The 23,576-nt window shown below is 32.1% G+C and overlaps 1 protein-coding gene and 1 long non-coding RNA gene across 2 annotated transcripts in view; one reads left to right on the top strand and one right to left on the bottom strand.

Moving 5' to 3' along the window:
• Positions 1-4,057: 4,057 nt before the first annotated feature.
• Positions 4,058-23,576, top strand: part of LOC105218088 (uncharacterized) — a 91,628-nt gene continuing 72,109 nt past the window's right edge. Inside the window, 2 exon segments of the mRNA XM_054231055.1 lie at positions 4,058-4,187; positions 6,550-6,724. Of these exon segments, the coding sequence (XP_054087030.1) occupies positions 6,716-6,724 (9 nt within the window). The 5' untranslated portion in view covers positions 4,058-4,187; positions 6,550-6,715.
• On the bottom strand, positions 19,829-20,754 carry LOC128922382 (uncharacterized). The gene is made up of 3 exons (XR_008471621.1): positions 20,344-20,754; positions 20,092-20,173; positions 19,829-20,010 (listed from the first exon to the last, which is right to left on the bottom strand). It is a non-coding gene; the product is annotated as an uncharacterized LOC128922382 (long non-coding RNA).

The raw sequence follows: 23,576 nt of genomic DNA, 5'->3' as shown, positions 1-23,576 counted from the left end.
ACTTGTTGAACTCAGGACCTAAGATTAAATTTTAACCGAAAATATGGGTAAATCTCTCAGATAATTTAATGTAATTCAGAGGAAATTGTTTTCTTCCAATAGTGTTTCTCTGTTCCAAAAATTATTAAAATCGGGTCATAACATTTCCTAGCTCCCATATACCTAATTATAGGTTTTTCAAAAATTCGTTGGCCTTTATTCCGCATATATGTATTGGTTAATATGTGATATATCTTAGCAAAATTAAGTGAGCGTATAGTATTGGATATAATGTACCATGCTGGTGAAATTGAATGAAATCGGTTCAGGAATTATATCTATATATGACGATTTTCGTTATTCTATTAAACTTTATGCCGAATTTATGGGTAAATTTGTGCGTTATCCTAATAAAATTTCTTCAATAAATTGCGAGAGTATAAAATGTTCGGTTACACCCGAACTTAGCCTTTCCTTACTTGTTAATTTAATCTTTGTATGGGAGGTGGGCGTGGTTATTATCTGATTTCTTTCATTTTTGGACTGTATAAGGAAACGGCTAGAAGAAACGACTGCAGAAAGTTTGGTTTATATAGCTTAATTGGTTTGAAAGATATATACAAAAAACATATTTGGGGGCGGGGTCACGTTCACTTTTCCAAAAAAATTACATCCAAATGTGCCCCTCCCTAATGCGATCCTATGTACCAAATTTTATTTTCATAACTTTTTTTAGGGCTTAGTTATGACACTGTATAGGTTTTCAGTTTTCGCCATTTTGTGGGCGTGGCAGTGGACCGATTTTGCCCATCTTCGAAAACAACCTCCTCAGGGTTCCAAGGAATATGTGTTCCAAGTTTCATTAAGATATCTTCATTTTTACTCAAGTTACAGCTTGCACAGACGGACGGACGGACAGACATCCGGATTTCAACTCCACTCGTCATCCTGATCATTTATATATATATAACCTCATATCTAACTCTTTTGTTTCTTGGTGAGACAAACAACCGTTATGTGAACAAAATTATAATACTCTGTGCAACATGTTGCGAGAGTGTAAAAAGTAAACATTTTAATCGTTTACTAACATAAAACAATAATTCGATCATGTACTGACATACAAATTTGCTAAATAATATCCATTAAACTCGCTCACCTATCTCCTGGACTGGAAATATTTGATATGATATCTTTCCATACATTTTCGATGAAATTCAAGTCGGAAGCTTGGGCTGGCCGTTCTACTTCGTCAATATTATTGTCCTAAGAAAAATGCTATACACACTTCTTAGTATTCTTCGAGTCATTTGTGTTCCTTTAAGATACATTTTTTGGAAACTTTTTTCTTTGCATACTGCAGCATAACCTATTCTATTATTTTAATATATTTGAGCTGATCTATTATGCCTTAAATAATATTTATTAATCACCCGCCATGGTATGAACAGCAGCTGTAAACAACAATATAAGGTCCTTCATACTTTACGGCGTTAACATTGTACTGAAGTGCTTTAAAGAAGTTTGTATGATATATGCAGTTTTTAGGAATCATATTGCTGGCAACATTTCCAATCTAAAAAGTTCCACTTTACATTTATCACTCATGAAAAGATCATTTCATGTGGTTATCCGCAAACAGAAATCTGTTTTTCTAGAGTCTCAAATTTAAAGTTGGAAAATTGTTGGGGTTTCTGGCTTTCAAAATGGGATCTCAGAAATGTCTTCTGATAGTCCCTATTCTCATATTATGAGTATCATTTGAAGTCGCAGAAAACCTTCTAGGAGCTTATATTCGGATGCCTTCTCACTAATTCAAGTATTTTCAGCCAGTTTTTTATCTTTTCAAGCGAAATATGAAGAGTTTAGTTTGTTTATTAGTTTTAGGCAGTTTAATTTGACACTACTTTCGTGAACCATCAATCTTATTTGGTTGACTTTTGTTGATTTTATTTATATTTTTTTAATTTTTTTGATACATTTATAGTTCCTTCGGGGTAGGACTTAGAACACCCCTAATATGTTTAAATTTACATATTTTGTCTCAATTAATTCTAATTAAATTGTCTTAACAGTAATATTACGCTTTAAGCCAGGATTATACATTATTTTGTACACAACAGTTAAGAGCAACACTGTTATCTTTATGAACAGTTCAAAGATGACAATCAACGTTCAGGCAGTAGTCTGCTTTAGAAGCCGAAAAAAAAGTTTTCTTAGCAATTTTTTTTGAAAGGGAAGGAAATGTTTGCGGTAAACGGAATTTTAAGACGATAGTATATTTAAGGCTTAAAAAACAATATTTATTATTAAAAAATATTGAAATTTTTTCAAAATTGTGAGTATTTTTCTGGAGCGCCTGGAGTCTGCACTTGTAAATCGGTGCCGGTGATGGAGGTCGTGCGATGCATCTGAGCCAGTCGAACCAACAGAACAAAGTTATAAAATTCCAAATTTTTTCGAAGTTTAAAAAAAAAATGACTTTGTGCTGCAAAAAAAGTAGTTTAAATAATACTTTTGTCCAACTTTTTTAGTTTAAATATAAGATAATTTAATATTGAAGCTAGATCACTTTGGTTTTTTTCGATCGGACATATATTCTTTTTGCTATCGCCGGCACCGTTTTCTAACACCTGTGAAAATGAAAACTCGAGAAAACGCGCTTTAAAGTCATGCCAGAGCATTCGCACCTGCTCGTCGCTCGTCCACTAAAACTGCTCTAGCTTCGAAAATATGTCGAATTGGCCTCTGGAATTTTAAAGACATATTCTTGGATAGTTTTGGAAGAGATTTAAAACATAACAAAAAAAATCGATTTTTTGAAGCCTGTAAAGCAGACTACTGCCTTAAATGCTCTTGCGAATAGAATAATAGAAATTTAAAATTAAATTTTCTATAACATATAGATAAGGGTTTCGAATTAAAGCATATGACAATCGGCACTGCTATTAATATGAATAGAACTGTACATATGTATGTATATGTATCTAATTGGCTGTTATCTTAATAACAATAAATAAATAAATTGCGAGAGTATAAAATATTCGGTAACATCTGATCTTAGCCCTTTCTTACTTGCTAATATATATTTTTTTGTATATTTTTATTCTATATTTAATTTTTTAAGCAATTGCACTTAACATTTTAATATTTTCGTAATACGTAATGAAAGGACTTAAACTTTATTTTATTATTTGTTTTTTCCAACACATTTTCTTATTATTAAATTCGTAATTTATTACTTTAGGATGTTATATAGTTTTATTTAATATTTGCATTAAGTTTATTTTATTTAAATATAATGTTTATTTTTATTTTCATTTTCATTTCCTATTTCATATTTGATTTTTTTATTTCTATTTTTTCTTTCTTTAACTTTCTTTTTCAGTGTACGCGCATAAAACATTGCTCTCTGGCGTCTGTGTCGTATGAGTGACATAAAATTGCAGCGCAACATAATTAAATCAACATAGGTATGTAGAACTAATTTACTAGGCACTTAAAGCACGTTGCATACTGTTAACTACAACAACAACAACAATGGCAAAGAAAAAGAAATGTTTAATAAATAAATAGCTGAGCCATATATAAACCGTACGAATCTAACTGGTTCACAAAGTTGGTTAGTGGTGAATTGTTGCTATTTGTTTGTTGTTTTGCTGTTTGTTGGTATTTTAAATACAACATAGTAACATAACCGGCTTTTCAGCTGTTATGGCTGTTACTTGCTGCTGCTTCTGCTCAGCGCTCTGTCAGGGCTCTCCGCTGTACGAATTTATTTTGAATATTATTGCTCTGTTGTTGTTGTTGCTTTTTGTTGACTTCAGTGAAAATATGCGAAAATGGCTATGAAAACATGAACAAGAAAAACTTGAGTGCCACTTGCCGAAATAGCGAAACAACAAAACAAAACAGTAAAAGTGAACCAACAAAACCACCTGTGGTAGTGGTGATGACGACCACGACGACGGCAACGGCGGCGAAGTGGTCTTCTGTGAGACAGCGCTTTGTTGTTTTACCAACACTGTCGCTGCAGAGCGACTACTTTGCATGTATGGACTGACTATTGCTGTTACTGGCTGTTGCTTTGCTGTTGGCGGCCCAGCTCGTGGCACGTTTCATGGCTTGAAGCTACCGTGTTGGCAACAGTTGGAATCAGTGCAACGGTGACTCTTGAACGGTAATGTTGACTTAGCGGTTGAAACGAAGTAAGTAATGCCACAAGAGTGAACGTGGTGAAGAAGAAGTGTATAGTGTTATTCAATGCAAACGCGAAAGACCAAGTAAATATACATACATATATGTATGAAAATCAAACGGAAAAGTTCGCGTATGAACATAAAGAAACAGTGCGATTAAAGCCAAATTTTTAAAATTAAACGATAAAAATAATAATTAAAAAGAAGTAATTAAAAATATATAAAAATAAAAATAAAAAAAATAACTAAACATTTTATTTCCAATTCAACAAAGGATGATATGAACTTACTTACTATATATATGAATTTACATCTCTACACACATGACGCGGCGGTTTCAATGCATAATACAAATTTCGAATCATTATTGCTTGTTTCTCATTTTTTGTGTGGAATTTTGTGTGTTTCCACTGATGTGATCTATAAATAAGCGCGCCAGCTGAAAGGTACATATATACTCGCTCACCGCAGCAGCCGAAAGTGAACAGTGGTGATTCGCAGTTTCTTTTAGTGCGAAATGAAAAGCGATTGCGTAAACTCTGCAGACAAGCTGCAGCAAATGATTGTGGCTGCGGCTGCGGCTGCGCAATTGTCATTTTAGCTGCCTTGCTTCGTTAGTGCATTGTTTTGGATAAATTGTGAAACTATGGAATTTTTGAAGCAGCTATTAATTAACGATTTGCGTAGATACGCTAAAGAGAGACGCATTTGAATGATTCTAAAAAATGTTAATGCGTCAAATTAAATACATTGAAAATGCAAATAATTGTTTAACAAACATTAATAAATATGAAAAAAATTAACATATTGCACATTTATAAATTATAATTCAATTGAATTAAAAAAAATTTCAAAATTTTCGAAAACAATTTTTCAGGAAAAATTTCAAAATTATTAAAAACAAATTTTCAGAAAATATTCAAAATTTTTGAAACCAAATTTTTTAATAAAAATTAAAAAAAATATGAAAAAAAACTTGTACCTGGAAAATTTATAAATTATAATTCAATTTAATAAAAAAATATTACAAATTTTCGAAAACTATTTTAAAAAATAATTTTAAAACTTTTAAAAATAAAATTTTCCCAAAATTTTCAAGACAATTTTTCAAAAAATTTCAAAACTTTAAAAACGAAATTTTTGAAAACAACTTTATAAATTGTGCTGCGAATGTATAAAAAAATATCGATACAAATGTTTATCGTACTTAAAAAATAGTAATTAAAAATATAAAATAAAAATATTTAAATAAATATCAAAAATATTAAAATATAACAAATAAAATTAAATTCCGTCGTTGTCAGTTTTCTTTTCTTGCTGTAAAATTATAAAAAATATAAAAAATGTTAAGAAAAAAATTTAAGGAAAATTTCCAACAAATAATTTTAATTCCATAATTAAATTTTAGAATGCAAAACCTTTTTCCGCTTCTTATTATCTTTTTTATTTTTATGTCAAAGCTTTGCTAATGAATGTTCGTAAAACTCTACTCAACCAAACATTTTTATGCAGAATCAGAATATATTTTTTTTATAAAGAAATAAATAAAAAAAGTATTTAAAAAAACTCATTCCTTAATTAAAACTTTCGATATAAATTTTTAAAAAATACAAATTCTGTTTCAAGTTTCGATTTTAGTGCCAAAAAGTTTACTAATGAGAATTAATAAACTCCATAATTTTGATGTAGAAGCAAAAAAAATATTGGATACAAATTTTAGACCGAGTTTAATATTTATCTAATTCTTTACCAACTTTTAAAGCATAGATTACATACATATATGCTTGTATCATCCGAGGAATACTTCACTACAATATTTTATTATCAGTCTACAATTCTACTCTTTAATGTCTATCAACTAATAATCTAGAGCTTATTCCTCTAGTCCAAATTTTATCTGAAATTCAGAGTCCTTTTGTAGACATTGGTATAGCGAACTGTCTATAAGTGGCTCGTTAAGTCATGGCAAAGGTTTTCCAGTGACCAAATACAAAGTGACTTAATGAAGGGTTCTGTCAGGGTTTACACTATCTCTGGTTTTAACGCCCAACTATTTTTGATACCATCAACCTTGGAAGAACTCAATTGCTGAGGTCAAAATAATACGTTTAGCAGGCAAAAAAATGTATAAAATTTTATTTAGCTGGAAAAATATATTTACAAAATAGCATAGAATTTGAAAAGTAGAAATGTCAAAACATCAATAAGAAAACTGACAGCTGACAACTGACTGAAGTAAATGTAATAATGTTTATAATAATAAATAAAGAAATTTGATTTATCAAATAAATAATTTTAATGATACAATTTAGAAGTACAGCAAAACATTTTCTTTATTATATAATTAATAAATTAATTAACCAAATTTCAGACGTGAAATTATTTACTTTTATTAACTACACACCAAACGTAATAAATACCGTAAATTGCATACAAATTGGTGAATATAAAACTTTGGAAGGGACAAAGCGGCCAAAGCATTAATAAAGTGCCAACAAAAAATAGGCGATTGATTGAAATTAAAAATAAACGGCAAAATGCTTCCGGTAAGTAACACACATTGACACTATGCATATGTATTTAATATAACAAAAGAAAATCAAAAGAGAATTAAGTAAAAATTGGAAAGCAGGTTTAAAGACAAATAAATGTTTTAACGGCGAATGTCAACAAGTTGGCGACTCATCAATAAAAATATTATCTTAAGTGCATACAAAGCGCTTTTAAAGCTAGGAATTAGTTAACCCGCCCTGTCATCATAGCACTTCAGTTTCCCTATTCGTATGCACCTCACTGTATGCTTATATAAAGACATATTTGTTGGTATGTTGACAGTTGCAAACTCACTTCAGTGGTACATATATCATACATTCCAAGCAGTGCTTCACCTGACCAAACGGCGCTGCGATGTGCGCATGCGTGGCTGCGTGGTCAAACACGAATTTTGCAATCATTGCAGTTGCTGCCATTAATGATGGATTAAATGCATTATTTTTCGATCGCTTCAATTTGTAATAAATGGCCTCTATATTTTGTTTCTGCATGCTAGGGTAGGCTTTTTGCTAATTAGTTTGCAATGAGAAATCGACTATTATATTTTATTTTTCCTTATTCTCTCTCAATGAAATTTTAAAATCTAAAAAATGCACAAACTGTAAAAGTCCAGTTTTTGCCGAGATGAAGAATGATTCACCAAGACTTCTCCTATAAACAATATAGAAAAGGACTTCAAGTTAACTTTTTGGAAATCCGAAGTAATAAATATACAACTAATTTTAAATACGGGAGCATGAGATCTGTTTAAAAACATTTTATGGGAACTTCCTATACTAATTAAAATTATTGTACGATTGAACTCAAAAACCGGCTTCTAGTATCCTATATGAGCTCCTTTGATTATTCCCAAAATCAGAGTAGCAAAACATAACTCAGTATATTTGTGAAAAACTCAAAAACTCATTTGGCCCATATTTAAAAGTTTTTATGCTTTCGCAAAGGAACGAGTTTCGAGTGACATCATCGTGATATCCGACGTGAGAATCAGCCTCAAAACTTTACAAAAACAAACTAATTGTGAACTAAAAAATTAAGACTTTTTTATTAAGCCAAGAACCAGATTGGAGTCGACCACCCTAAAAACTGCGTATACGTTTGCCTTTGTTGTCTTTTAGCATAGCTCGTTTTCTTATTCGAATTTATTGAGGAAACAACAATGCACTTTACATTTCCTGTCATTGTTCACAGTGGTGACAATTGCAAATACATACTGTGCTAGTAATCACGCGATTAATCAAGCGAAGAAGTAGTTGTTAATTATGAAAATCATTGGAAAAACTAATGACAACACTAAAAGCACCATATTGGTGGTATTTATGATGTTTGGGGTTCGTTTTTGCGTTAAACGGTTTAATTATTCACATAAGGAAAACATAAAATGATAATGGGACGCATCGTTTAGTGATATTAAATAAGAAAAACTTTGTTACAAGAGCTGTCAGTGAGCACGTTTAGCGAGTGGATTATTTGTTGAATATTCAACCCAAACTAAATCTAACATTGTAGAATACAACTTAGAATCTATGAAGATTCCAAATTCGAAATATACCAAAGGTGAACATATGGAGAAGATTTTCAAATTCAATTCAAACTTTGACAGCGCTTTATGGATTGAATTGTTTGCAGTAGACAACCCAGCTTTTTACTGCCCGCATAAAATAAATCATACATCATAAATATACCAAAACTCCAAAAAATTATTATTATTAACTATCAAAATAAAAGTGTTAAAAAAATTAATGCAACCGATATTTATAATTTTTTGAATAGTCACCCAAAAAACCATTAATCATTCTCACATTACCAAACTGTACCACAAATTAACTAATTACGGATGAGTGTTTATGTGATTAATCTGAATATTTTTATAGCAGTGTTATGTATCTAGAACTTAAAAGTTGCTAAAATTAAAAATTGAACGCTAATTCAAGTGCTAATTACTAAAAGGTGCATTCAAAAAATAACGGGAATTTTTGTCCAAAAGATAAATTGACAAAAATATATATTTTTAATTGTGAATTCTGGCCAAAAACAACACTGTAACCATACTCCAGCCTCCATATTCCCCAGACATGACTCCGTGTGACTTTTCCCAAAAATAAAGTTTTTAAAGTTAATTGATACAAAAAAGGTGCAAAGGCAATCCAAACACAAACAAAGAACAACAAAAAACAAGTATCATGCAATTTTGCTAGTGTCAAGAAACTCTTTACAAATTTTTTTTTTTTTAATTTTGTAGCATTTGTTACACAATTAACCTACAATTACCTATTCTTCTTAATCATATATACAATGAATTTGTCAATTAGAGATTCATTTTTGCTTCTTTCATATCTAAAATACCCAATATTGTATTTTTAAAATGTCGGACAAAGGGTTATAGTTTGAAGTGATCCAACTAATACCCTATAACCATCAATTGGGCAAAGACGATTGAGAGCTGTCAAAATTTGTTCTCTAACCTTCTATAGAGTATATAATATGTAAAATCGATCGGAAAATAAGGACATACTAGAACCAAGACGTGGAAGAGGCCCTAAATCATAAATTACTGGACATGTACAACGCTTATTAACTCGAAAACTTGTCGAAAATCAATGTAGATGTAGATGAAAATGTCATAGAGTGTTCTATGAGTGATTTCGACGATTACACGAACGCTGGCATAAGTGCATAATCGGTGGATTATTTTGATACCGACAACATTAATGTAGACGAATGATTAAGTTTTTTTTTTTGAAAAATTAAAATTTCCGTTATTTTTTTAAACCATACGTATTAAATTATATAACGGGTATGATTTTGTCTTTACCGTCAGCCTTTTAAAATGTTCGCTATTTTCATATATATTCTTCAACAACTTCGTTTCACTTTAGTAAATACTTATACTTTACATTGCACTTATGTAGTAAATATTTATATACAATTTGCAAAACTGAACATCATGATACTCTACATCATTTCAGCCTTAAGTGCGCTTAATAAATTATATTTAAGATTAATTATTACAGAGTGAGATTGACATGCCGCATACAATGTGAACGGTACCTAAACTACTTGGTAAACATTTTATTTCTTTTTATTTGCTTTTCTTGTAATGGCGCCGATCTGGCTGCTTTAAGGTCAGCTGTTTTGACTTATCAAGGCAATTTGTGGTTGATAACTATTATATATTTACATACTCGCACATATATCATTGTTTTTGCTGTCACTACTGAAACATTTTTGATATTAAAGCTCTTCATATACATAAGTATATATTTTTATATCTGTCAGAAAAATAATTTATGCAATATACAATTATAATTATAATACAGTTTATTAAAGAAATACACGGCTCATTCTGATTTATCGCATGCTAAACATATAATGTTTCAAAAATTTTAAATTAGTACTTATAGAAAATATTTTCTTGACATAAATCAGAAAATCAAGAATCTTCAGTTTTAAAATAGAAACAACTGGCAAAGAAATATGTATGTATGTATGTACATGTGTACTCATACCAGTTGAGTTGGCTCGTTGAATTAATCCACTAATAATCATACATTGTACTCATACCAGTTGAGTTGGCTCGTTGAATTAATCCACTGATAATCATACTAACTCGTTTAAACTGCTTATAATATTAGATCATGTATGTAATTTAATTTATGCCATTTTCGTTTAGGTGGCAATATCATAGTGGTAAATAATTATAAAAGAGGCGCAAACGCTAACGTCAAACCATTAATATTTGCATGTATTAAAATAATTTGCATTAATTCGCTGCCAAGAATTGGTTAATACATTATAAACACACCTACATACATACATGTACAGACAGACTTTGATCGAAGTTGCAAAACCGCCAATAAAAAGAAAGAGTAACAGAACTCGTTTTCAGCGCGAGTACAACAAGTAGAAGTGAAGGTCGCGCATGCGTGCTGACGCGCTTCTGCTTTCTGCGCTATTAAGCTGAACTAGCTTACGTAGCTTTTGATTTCACTCGTATAAGTATGTAGTGAGAGTCATTAATTATGTTATTCATTTGCGAAAGAAATCGTGTCTTAGAATAATTAAAGAAAGAATGCAATGTTTGCGATAATTTATTTTTGGCTAACAGCAACTTAATTAAACTGGAATACGCTTATAAAATGTATACACATGTGTAACTGTATATATAACTGTACATCTATTTATATATACTAAACGCTTGCGGAAGCTTTAATTTTATTGTTGAGCAGACTATTTTTTAATTAGTTTTTGCATTTGAATTTTTTTTATTAAAAATAGCAACAGTTAAAATTAAATTTAAACATTTTAATACAGTTAATTTTAAAATATTTCCCACGAGAAAATAATGAATAACAATATCTTCTTTAAATTAAAGATCGCTTATAATGAAAAAATAAATTATTTTAAAGTAATATATGTACATATGTATGTATGTGAATTGAGGATACATTTTGGCAAACCCTTTCCTAAATGTGGATAATATTTTTTAAAACTTAGTATTTTTCATGTACAAAATAATTCAAAAGGTGACAACTCTTTTATAAAAGTAAGTCTAAATTGAAGGCTTGCTTAAAGCAGGCCTCCCACAGACGAATCGAATTAATCGTAGAACAATAATTATATTTGCCCACTAACGAGTACGAACATTTCTTGCGAACATCATTTCTTCAAACGAGTAAATTGCTAGCGTTTTCACTCTAATACACTTTTTTACAAGTGCTGTTCGTGCGAATATAGCCATCCAGAAGCTCGCTCGTACAGAGCAAAGCTATGATATAATAATTTCTATTTTCTCAAACAAAACGTCGACACAAAATTTGAATACGAACGCTGCCATCAACAATGAATATTTTGTCGAAATGAACAAATTTGTGGAACAAATTCCACTGTTGTCCGTCTTCAAGTTTTAATTTTTTGTGGTCGCGACTCTATTCAAATTTCATTTAAAAAATTTAAACGTTCAAAGAAGGTTCTGTGGATCTATTTTTTTAATACGCTTTAATTTAGTTTTGTAATTGCAAAGCTAGGCTTATAATAGGAAGAACTTTTGGTGGTCATCAAAACAAGACCAACATTAAACACTTCTGAAAAGAAACTGCAATAGAACTCGTTTTAAGGGGTTATATACAGTTAGACGGCCGAAAAAAAGTTAATTTTCCAGATTTTTTCCTGAGAAAACTTTTTAATTTATTAATCCAAAAATTTATACACATATTATGGTATCTTTTAACTGTATTTTAAGACTTAGTACTAGTAAAAATATTTATTTGAAAAAGAGCTACAGCTGATATCCAGGAGCTCCTCTCATAACGATCTCACAGTATCTTAATAATTCGTTAATATCGTATCTCTTGAGATTATAAAACTGACCACTTTTGGTATCGATGCTGATAGATATAAGACGACATTTAATCAAGCTATATTCTCATAATTAATTCCAAAACTAAGTATAAAGCTTTTTATACTCTCGCAACAAAGTTGTTAGCAAAAAAGTTGATAAAGAGTATTATAGTTTTGTTCACATAACGGTTGGTTGTAAGTCCTAAAACTAAACGAGTTAGATATAGGGTTATAAATATCAAAATGATCAAGTTGACGAAAAAGTTCAAATCCGTCTGTCCGTCCATCTCTTGAGTAAATATTGAGATATCTGGATGAAACTTGGAAGACGTATTTCTTGGCACCATAAGAAGGTTAAGTTCAAAAATTGGCGTAATTGGGCCACTGCCACTCCCACAAAATGTCGAAAACCGACACATAATGTGCCATAACTAAGCTATAAATAAAGCTATAGAAATAAAATTTGGTATGAAGGATCGCACTATGAAGGTGCTTATGTGGATTTAATTTTTTTGGGGAAGTGGGGGTGGCCCCGCCCCCTACTAAGTTTTCTGTACATATCTCGCAAACTACTAAAGCTATATCAAGGAAACTTTCAAGAGTCGTTTCTTTTGGGTACTACCTTATACAGTCAAAAAAAAAAAAAAATTGGATTATAACCACGCCCACCTCCCATACAAAGGTTATGTTGAAAACTACTAAAATGCTTTAATTCAGTAAGGAAAACCACCATAAACCTTAAATTTCATTGTAAAGATGGTACAGAAGAGTTGCACTCAAAATGGTATACAAAATTTTAAATGGGTGTGGTTCCGCCCACTTATGGGTCGAAAACCATAGCTCAGGAATTACTCGACCAATTTCAATGAAATTCGGTTTGTAATATCTCCCAAGCTTCCCAATGATATGTTGTGAAAATAGTCTAAATCGGATAACAACCACGTCTACTTCTCATATACCAGAACTTTGAAGTCGACCTGAATCGTTTACTTTACAATATGTAAAGAAAGCACTAGTGAAGATATCGGAACAGAACTTTAAATAAATACTGCATTTATAGTGTGGCAGCCCCTTTCTAAAAATCGCCGAAATCGGACCATAGGTTTTCAAGGCCCCATATATCGTACATGAGGGACTCGGTGCTTCTAACCTAATATTATGGTTTCCAACTTTCAATAGACTTTATGCACTATATATGACGAATATGTGGGTCAAATTGTGTATTATATAATATTCGTAATTATCTAATTTTAAAACAGGAAATACAGAAAAGACAATGTCTGGCACTCAAGGAGATATAATTTATTAAACATTAATGTCTGTCTTATTTTTGAAAATATTTCCAAACTGAGTCTTATATATCAGTCTTCACACTTTTGGTTAATAAACGATTTTGATTTGTAAATAATATCAACTTTGCTATTTTAAAATTAATGAAAAATACTAAAACAAAAACAAACCCAAATTGATATTCATGTATGACTAATGCATAGTATTGAAAGCGAAATTTTATGAAATGCCTTTATTGGTTTTATAAATAGTTTCTTCAAAATGCTTGACAGTGATTTAAGCCAACTGTTAAAATCAAACAAATATCTTACAAATTCGCTGGCGCATATTCGTATTTAAATGAGTCTATTTCTCATGCAAATTGCTTAAAGCCACAGAAACTAGTTATATAATTAACTACATTTTTGGGCGCACGCAAATTCATCGAAAAAAACGCGCTGTGGCTGCCCAAGATGATGTCAGTTTTGCGCCGTACGACGATAAATTTAATTTGTATTAAGCACTATTTTTAATCTCGAATTTCGTAACTTCCTAATAAGTATTTTGCCTTAAACCTTTGCCGTGCGCACAACATATTATGCTCAAATTGAAATAAGCTGATTAACACGAATTTCCGCGATTGTAAACAAATGCAATTTGCAGTTGTTGGCAAGCAGATGCTACACACATGAATGTTACGTATACGCCGTGTGTGGCGGGAAACATGATTTTATTTTCGCGAGTTAATTCATGGATGCGGGAGTTTGCATAAATGTTTGTATGTAAACTTAGTTGGTGTTGAGATAAAACAGGGTTACTACGTATCTAGTGTAACTGCTTCTGATCTAGTTTCCGAACTAGTTCCATATAAATTAGTGGAAAGGATGTTCAACTAATCTAAAAAGAATAAACACACGAAATTGGATTATGTTGGGAGAGATTAAAACTGTAAAGTACTACATACTAGTTATAATAGAAATAGACGGTATTATTGGAGGGTAAAGTAGTTTAAAGAGTAACATCGATGCTTGTTTAATGTAGAATATGGCGGAACATCAATACCAAAAAGACATTTATTCAAAAAGCGATCATACAGGTATCCCATTATATATTAATTTTGTTCAAAGAAAAAATATTCCACAGTAACCTCAATTTAAAAAAAAATTAACAAAACTCATAAAAACAAGTCTAAACTAATCATCTGTTACAGACAAAGTAAGCAATGAGTACAAATGAAAATAATAAAAAAAATAAAAAATATGTTGACAAGTCGAAATTTTAAGATTCCTGTTATTTTTTGAACACACCTCGTACTATTTGACAGAGAATCTAAAGTTTAGCAAATTAATTTCTTTGGCATTTTAAGCCAAGCTGTCTGGATGAGGACGAGGTGGAATCATAAAATCACTTTCTTATGGAATGTCCCGCCTTTGCGAGATCAAGACAAAGATTTCTCGGATTTCACTTTTGGGAACAACCGAGCGAAATAGCGGTTATAGAAGACAAAAACATCTGCATATTTATAGTAGTGTCAAGGCGCTTTGTAATCTTAATATCTAATTTAGAGGGTGATACTGGTTTCACGAATGACGGTATCTCATTGTCTAAGTGTAGTTCACTCGGGTAAACAGCTGTACAACCTAATCTAACCTTTCTTAGCATTATTATATGGAGCGCGCTGCTAGGGGCTTAAACTAAACGCTTTGTTTTACTCTATTTTTCACTTAACTTCCGTCTATCTTCAAAATGCCGCCTTGATATTAAAGACTGCAGTCGGAAATTCAGCGAAAAACAACAAAATTTATTTACGATTTTAATGATGTTGCACTTCATGATGAAAATGTATATTTATTTACAAACATACACATGTATGTATCTAGCAGCATACAAATTCAATTCCTTATAGTAGCATGAACATGCCATATACTCGTATACATATGTATTTATAAGCACGTGTACACTTGTAAAGCGCGTTCGCATAAGCTTAGGCTTACATTACAAAATCATCACTCAACAATAAATTCCTTACGGCAGGGCGCGTTCAGCAAATATACATATATGTACACTTATGTATACAACAAAAACAATAACACATTCAGTTCGAGGTGGTGGATGCGTATGTTTAACGTATATAGCTGTTACAGTAAAACCCTACACTTGCCCCCATAGCCATACATACATACATACATATATACGAGTATGTGCGCACCGGAAAACGACATTTGCTACAAACGAGCGGCTGGTAAAGGACGGAAGCGCAGACAGTACTCAGATACTGCAAGTGGCAAACAACAACGAATGCGACTATGATTGTTGCATTACGCTGGCAACACATCTCTTGTCAGTGGTTACGCCATATTTTAGGCGCATGCGGCTTAATATTATGCAGTCGCCGCATCATACACATCGCGCGCAGATCGAATTGAAACAACAAAAAATCTATTTTATCACCAGCATCCGCCATGCATTTGAGTTGAGTGTGAGAATGTGATTTTTCATATGTTAATTTTGTTGTTGTTGTTGTTTTTTGTGTTTATGGTTTGACATTTTTTGGGTGCTCGCTTCGCTCGTTTTAATGTTGGCTGCCTTGAATGACAATGAACTCGAACGAATCGCTGAGTTGATGAGCAACACTATAACAGCAACCAACACACACACTACTACACATGCTCAATATGACAAAAGTAATTTGACAGCATAATGTTGGTGACATAAAATGAAATGCCTGCAGCGGCGTTAAGTGTTTCAAGAAACGCTTGAAGCGTCAAAAACTTGCATAGCTTTATTTAAGCTTGTACGTATGTATGTGTATATGTTATATGTATGTGTGTAAACGATATTCAGTTATGTCATTTATTTTAACGCGCTTCACAGCGTGTTATAATTTCCGTAGCATTTTATAATTTTGGAAGGGCAAACTAATGAAAAAAGTGTGAATAAAAAGCGTCAAACGATAATTTTCTATTTGCTTTTATGCGCTTTATGGTTTTGCTAATGTGACCTTGCCGATATTCATTGATGCATTTCAAACCGGATCAGCTGGAACAAATCGCTGGTCAGCTATTTTGTTCGACTGTGAAAAAGTGATATGCCGGTGATTCATGGGAGTTTCGCAACTTTGTATGACAAGCCAATGAATAAATAATTAAATTAAGACAATTATTTTAAGCTGCTGCGAGCTCATTAATTATAACTAATATGAGCAGTAGCTTATAAAATAATCAAAGTGTGTGAAAAAATTATTTATCAAATTAAATTCATCTCAAAAGGAAGTGACATACAGTTTTACTTCAAAACTTAAGTAGTAAAACCAGACGAGAGCCGATAAGAATTTAGTAGATGTAAATCACATCTTATCAATCCCGGAAAATGATGGCCAACAACTTTGCAACCTATAGAACAGTCTTCGCCTTCTTCGGAAAAGTTTTATCGGAAGTAAACTGAAGTGGACTATTTCGGCTATTCCTCTGTTTCTGATGTGTGCCAGTAGAACATGCAGAAACTTCTTCGGGTTGCTCTTAACAGCGTCAATATGTGTGAATTGGTGTCCGGAGAGACCTAACACAACTCTCATCCATCACACCTTTGCTTAATGTCTACTATCACGTGTACATTTAATCGGTGATCTATCAATTAGAGATCATCATATCTGATATTTTGAAAAATAATAATATAATAATAGCTTCTCTATATTTTTGGAAAAAGTAAAAAATCACACGGAGCCATGTCTGGTGAATGGAGACTGGGACATCAGTATCATACTTCAGGGACATATCAACATAATAAAAAATAACAACCCCCAAGTTTTATTAAGAAACGACGATATTACATATCTTACCCATGGACCAGTCTTATAACAAAAAAGTAAATATAGTAATTATTTGGAAAAATCTGCAGATTCTATAAGTCCAGTATTTTACGATATTCATATATTAGGTCTACAACTTTTAAATATTGCTTTTCTTTTTTAATTCCAAGAAAAGTGCGGCTGAGGCTCATCGACATTTGTAACCGTTTTTATACAAAAAAAATCCTTAAATTTAGAAAAAAGCGGCGGAAGCAAAGATGTAGACCTAATAAATTTTTTTATATTTTTCGAAGATCTAAACCTTGACCCTTCGGAACACGTTTGTACATCAATAATTGGAATCAATGGAAAATTAGTTTATATCCATATTTGGGATTTTTAGTAACTATATCCTGTAATTAATAACAATTATTTTCAAAAAGCCTTTTGTCGAACTTCGAATGCAAATATTTCGGTTTTGGAGGCTGTTTTAGAAAATCGGAGAATACTCTTTTTTTACCAATAACTCAATTTTTCTCAAACTAACTAATGTTTGATCCGTTATCCAGCTGAGTATTGTACAGTGTAATTTATATTTACAAACAATAAAAAAATAATTCCTTCAAAAATTCTCATTTTATTACTATATATTTCTCTATATATAGTAATAAAATATAAATGTATTTAGAGATCGGAAACACCATATTTTTCAACAATGCAATATAACCTAGTCTTATTGCAAGTTTGAATTAGAAACAAGTTCGCCCATTTAATTTACTTTAATTTTATTCGACATCAATATTCCTTCGAAAGAGCTGATAAAAATCGAACATGGTAATTTCAACTTTAGAATTTGTTTATCAATTCACTTACGATCAATTCACTCGTATCAGATAATATATTTTGCTTCCGTAAAGATAGTAGCCTAACTTCGAAATAGCTGACAAAATTCGAATATAAATTTTAGAGTAAAAACGACAAAATTTTAACTTGATTTCCTTAAAATTATCACAGTTTTGTTTAAAATCTGTATTGGTAATACGACAAAATTATGTTCAAAAGTAACTTCGATAAAATTGATTATTTTACTTTAGTTTGTCAAATTCATTATTGCTTTGTGAAGATGTGTATCTATGTAAGTATATATTTCTATATTAAGTCATATATCGTCGCTGAAACTTGACAGATTAGTCAATTACAAGTTGACTTCGCTGACATTCACGAGAATACCACATGAGTCCAAGCAAACAAGTTCTAGACTTTTCTTGACATTCTTTTCGCTTTAATTTTCAAGTTTTTCAGCTGACTATATTGTTTCTTTGAGTAACGCTTATTGATACTGGCCATTAAAACCAATGAAAACGAAATTAAATAATTTGAATTCTATTAATATGACTGTTATATAGTAACATGTGTAGTCATCAACTCGTATGCATAATCACTTAACCGGTACTATTGTTGTACTGAAGTACAACAACAAAAGCGGTTCGGTATTGGGCTCACTGTGACAAGTCACCAAAGTCATCAAACAGAAATGTAGTTTTATAGGTGTGAACGCACATATGTGTATACATTCATATATGTATGTATGTATAGTATATAGTTGTGCATGTATGTGAATATGTAACTTTGCAGAAAATCAGCAAGAGTATCGAGCCTTTGAATAACACACGCGTTCAAACAAAATTATGCAAATTAACAGTAGTAGGTGAAAGAAGTACGTATATAAACACATCTATACACACATATGTGAATATATACATATCTAATGGTTTCGACTGGTTTCATTAATGCGCGTATATTCACATACCCGTGCGCTCTCAAATTCCAATACAACATTATGGAAACCTAACCTAACTGCCGGAGTAGATTTCAAGCATACTCACTACAAAAACATACACATACATCTGTGTGTGTGTTTGGTAAACTCGTAAACCTGGATTTAACCTATGCGCATAGAGCCATGTAAATATGCCGCTGCTGCTGCCTCAGTGCGAAATATTTAATTGCATAGATATTACGAATACGGAAAGAAATATCAACTCATAGTATGCCGCCTGTTGCTCATATGCTCATATGGGTACCAGCATACATACTATATAGATATGTATACTTGTGTAGGTAATTATATGTGGTCCAGTATTGGGGTGATCAGTAAAGCTGCGGTGGCGTTATGTATGAGTAATCTTTAGTTTGAAGCACATAACCTCAAAAACTCTTTATTATTAAACAAACTCAACCAATAATTTCAGTATATTTTCAAAAGTTTGAAGTAGGGTTAACAAATATTTACAATTTCCAACAATTTAAATTATTAAAAAAATAAATTAAAGCGTATATTTCATTAATTTATATCTTTAACCAAAAAATCTTAAGCCAAAATGAGAATATAAATACAGAGAAACCTCTCCTAACGGACACCTCTCTTGACCGGACATTTTTTCATGAACTAAGTTAAATTTAGAACTAATGACCATATCTTAGGCTGACAGCTCTCTAGGAGATTTCACTGTAATTACAAATTTTAAATTATATTCTTTCAATTGCTAAAAGGTGACTCAATGTTAAAATATACTGAATTTTCAAAAATTAAGCAACGGAAATTAATGTATATTTAAAATTATATTTTAACTAAATAATTTCAATACTTTCAACAAAAATTTGTACATATGTAGAAGGTGTTCAAAAAATAACGGGAATTTTATAATTTGCAATTGCCAAAATTTTATGTTTACCTTTTCCTTTTTCCAAAAACCAAAAGAATATTGAATGGGTCGTCGTTTTACAAGATTTGAAACAATTGCTCAAAGCGTCAAGGGTCATCCTGAAAATCGAGTTTGAGAAGTGTTTCGACAATTGAGGAAGCCCTGGCGTAAGTACACACTATCGAATGGGGGCAACATTAATATTGACGAATGAACAAATATTTTTTTATCTAAAATTTCCGTTATTTTTTGAACTCACCTTGTTTGCACCACCTTAATATGCATTACATTTTCGCATTAATGCTTTGGCATCAAAACCAAATCCATCAGTAAAAAGTCATCTGCAATATAGTCGTACACATACATTCCCACTCAGATAAACATACAAGCACATGCTTAGTAAATACGTATGTATACGTGTATATGTATGTGTGGTACTCATAAACACCTTCTTTTATATTGAGTTAACGCCGTCTAACAACGAAGGTGCTGCAACGATTTTATAACTTACCATGTTTACGAGTATTGCGGTTTTTGTTGTTTTCGACGTCTCTTTGTTGTTTCCGTAGTCATGAGTGTTACTCATTTCAAAAATGCAATTAGATACTTTACTAAACTGTCGTTTTAGCGCTCTTAAGCTCGCATATTCATGTATGTACGGATGCATGTGTAAGAATCGGCTTGGCCGGTTTGCATTTATTTGCATTGCCACTTTTCTGAGTGTTACTGCCGTTGGTGTTTGGCGTCTAACACTTTGACTTGGTGCAGCGTTTCTTACGAGAAGGTCAACTAGTTCGTGGTCTTGTTGTTTTCACTATTAGTACTTGTGCACTTCAACTATTGGCAATATTTTTTATTGTTGCAACTTGTTTTGAATTGCTTACTAATTTAAGTTATTTAAATATTTTTTATTTTATTTTTATGTTAGAACATTTCCCAAGAAGTTGACGTAATATACTATACATTAGTATGCCTTTGATTTTTTTTGTGTGAAAACTAAGTGCTCATCGTTTTGTACCTAAAAATCACAGTTTTGTTTTAAATTGGTTTCGTAATAGCCTACAGGATTTTCTAAGATACATATATAAAGCTAACTGAAAAGTAAAGTTAGAGCTCATGCAATTACTGACTATAGTTAGAAATCTCAAGGGGTAATTGGCCGGGATCATCATCGTATCCTAAAACCTGATTTATCTGATCCTTATCCGCAAATAACGAGTAATTTACTGCAGTCTCTGATTATATGAAGTAGTGCGTGTTCCCACTTCATCCCAATTGCTCGATAATATCAGGGTTGCCTTTGACAAATCGTCGGCAATCCAAACTACGAAATGAGAGCAGTTCGTTCTCTTCTCTTCTTTATACGAAATATATATACGTATATAAAAGTGGGACTGGTATATTCTATTATCACAGATCTTTTCGATTAGCAGATTAATCCAAGCCATCGAATACGTTTGTTTAAATTATCGAAATCTTTGGCTGGAACAAAAATTATTTTCTGTAACACAAATACGTTAGATATACGTATATATAATATATACGTATAGGCAAGATCCAACTCTTTCTAATAAATCACAAGTTTCGGGAGAATATAAATAATAATATAACCTCTAATCTATGCCTCATGTTCAATGCGATCAGTTTCCAGTTGATGGTTGGATCTAGGTATTCTGAACGATTTACTTACAGATGTCTGTGTAAAGTTTCTTTGCGCTAAAAAAAAAATAATTGATTTTAAAATAAACGCCGTATTCAAAAATACTCCATATTTTCCAAAAAAACTTCTACTTTTACTTATATCTTTACATTTTGCCAAAGAAACTCTCCACATTCATACAATGAGCAAACAGCTGTAATGCGGATGAAGCACACGACATGCCAAACAAAAGCGCAAGTGCTTCTTCCTGAATGGAGATATTGAACTTGAACTGTGGAGTTAAGATGCAATCAGCCGCACAGTTCATTCATCCATTCATGCACTTGTGCATTCATTCCACGCCGCGAATGCATTTAACTGGCGCTACCATTGGATATGACCGTGTCGAATGCGATGGTGAGATAACTCATGGGTTTTTCTTTTCGTTGGAAAATCGTGCAACTCGTATTAGTATACTAACAAACATCAGCAACTAATAAAAGTATATTGAAGATGCGCTGCTGCATTGATATTCCTCTTTCTGTTGTTGTGTGTCTTCTTCTTTTTTTGACACTTTGCTACTAGCAACCCAGCCAAAATGAAGGTGAATGCTGGCTAATGCTGTGACCAATAATCGTGACTAAACTACAGACGTGGCCCAAAGTCAAATGGGTTGGTTGGTTGAATGCAATGGATGTGAGTCTTTGGAGTAAATTTTCCGGTATTGTTGTAAAACAAAAATTTGTAACTGTACTTTCAAAAAAATGGTAACAGTTATTTTTTGTTTTATACTGATTGATGTGGTTAATGTTCTAAGACGAGACGTTGTTATGTACATAGAATTAAAAGTTGAATTCCATCCAAAAGTTGAAATATGTGACAATATTTAAACAGAAGTACTTATTTCTCTGGCAGATTAGTAATAAATGAGAGATAAGCTAACGTTCTTCATCAATCATAAGTTGACGAAGGGACGAAATGGTTATAATCTCTATACATCTATGGTATTTGGCATAGTTTCCATTATTCACTTCGACACTTTTCAATAAATTTAAATGTGAGAGTAACAAAGGAACTTCGTTGGTTGGTTGGTTGAAAAGGGAGGTACGGAGAGCCTGATCGCAAGCGGCCGTACTTAGGTCAGAATAGGTCCATTGTGCTCCCCAGAAATACCCTAATGAGCGTCACCAAAAACCCAGTCGGTTTGACGAAACTTCTTAGCTTTTTCCATCCCAGCTGTCCAATTTCTTTTAGGTTGGAGTATTGGAAGCCGTAGAAAGTTTTCCTTCTTTACCGACTGCAGGTTGGGCATTGACAAAGATAATGTCATAATCCTACCTTAGTGGTAAGTGCTCGTGATTACCCATGTGATAATTATTAGTTCTCTCTAAACCACAAGTAGATGTTTTTTGGTCTATCCACTGTCAACATGACCCCATTGTAATTTTGTGATACGACCAGTGTTTCAAGTGTGTTCCAAGACGTTACTAGCAGGCCTAGCCTATTGATTGCTTCTTTGCATGAACAAACGCAGTGTTAGCGCAGCGGATAGCTTCAATTGCTGCTTGGCTATCCAGAAGAAAGTTGATGGACCTGCTGGTTATGGTGCAAGCCCACTTAGCGCCTGCTCTTAATCCGATAATCTTGGCTCGAATTGTAGTGTTTTAATTTGAATTTGCTCACATACAGAAGAGTTATTACAAAAGCAGCCTTCTTCTGTTACATTTTTTTATCCCTCCGTGAATATATAGATTTCACTATTGGTACTATTAATAATAGTAGCGTTGGGTCATTCCTCTCTGCCGGGGAAAGAAAACTTTGCGTTTATCTCTATAACAGTCTCAGTTTCCCGGTCGCAAGATCAATCTAGCCCGAGTTCTGTAAATAACTAGAAATACAACAAAACAATTTACTAGTTTTGTGTTTGGAGATCTGTTAAACACTAAATGAAGGAGTGGAGCGCAAATTGTCATTGAATATTGGTGTTTATAAACACTTGCTTTTCTGTAACTAGTTATTATGACAGTCCAGTTAATAATAGTTATTTTTTCGATTCGCTACTCCCCAAGGTCAAGCAAATCGAAAACGGCTTTGTATATTACAAT

Source organism: Zeugodacus cucurbitae, chromosome 5 (genome assembly GCF_028554725.1).
Source record: "Zeugodacus cucurbitae isolate PBARC_wt_2022May chromosome 5, idZeuCucr1.2, whole genome shotgun sequence".
NCBI classification, from domain to species: domain Eukaryota; kingdom Metazoa; phylum Arthropoda; class Insecta; order Diptera; family Tephritidae; genus Zeugodacus; species Zeugodacus cucurbitae.
This window is presented reverse-complemented; position numbering and strand designations above follow the sequence as displayed.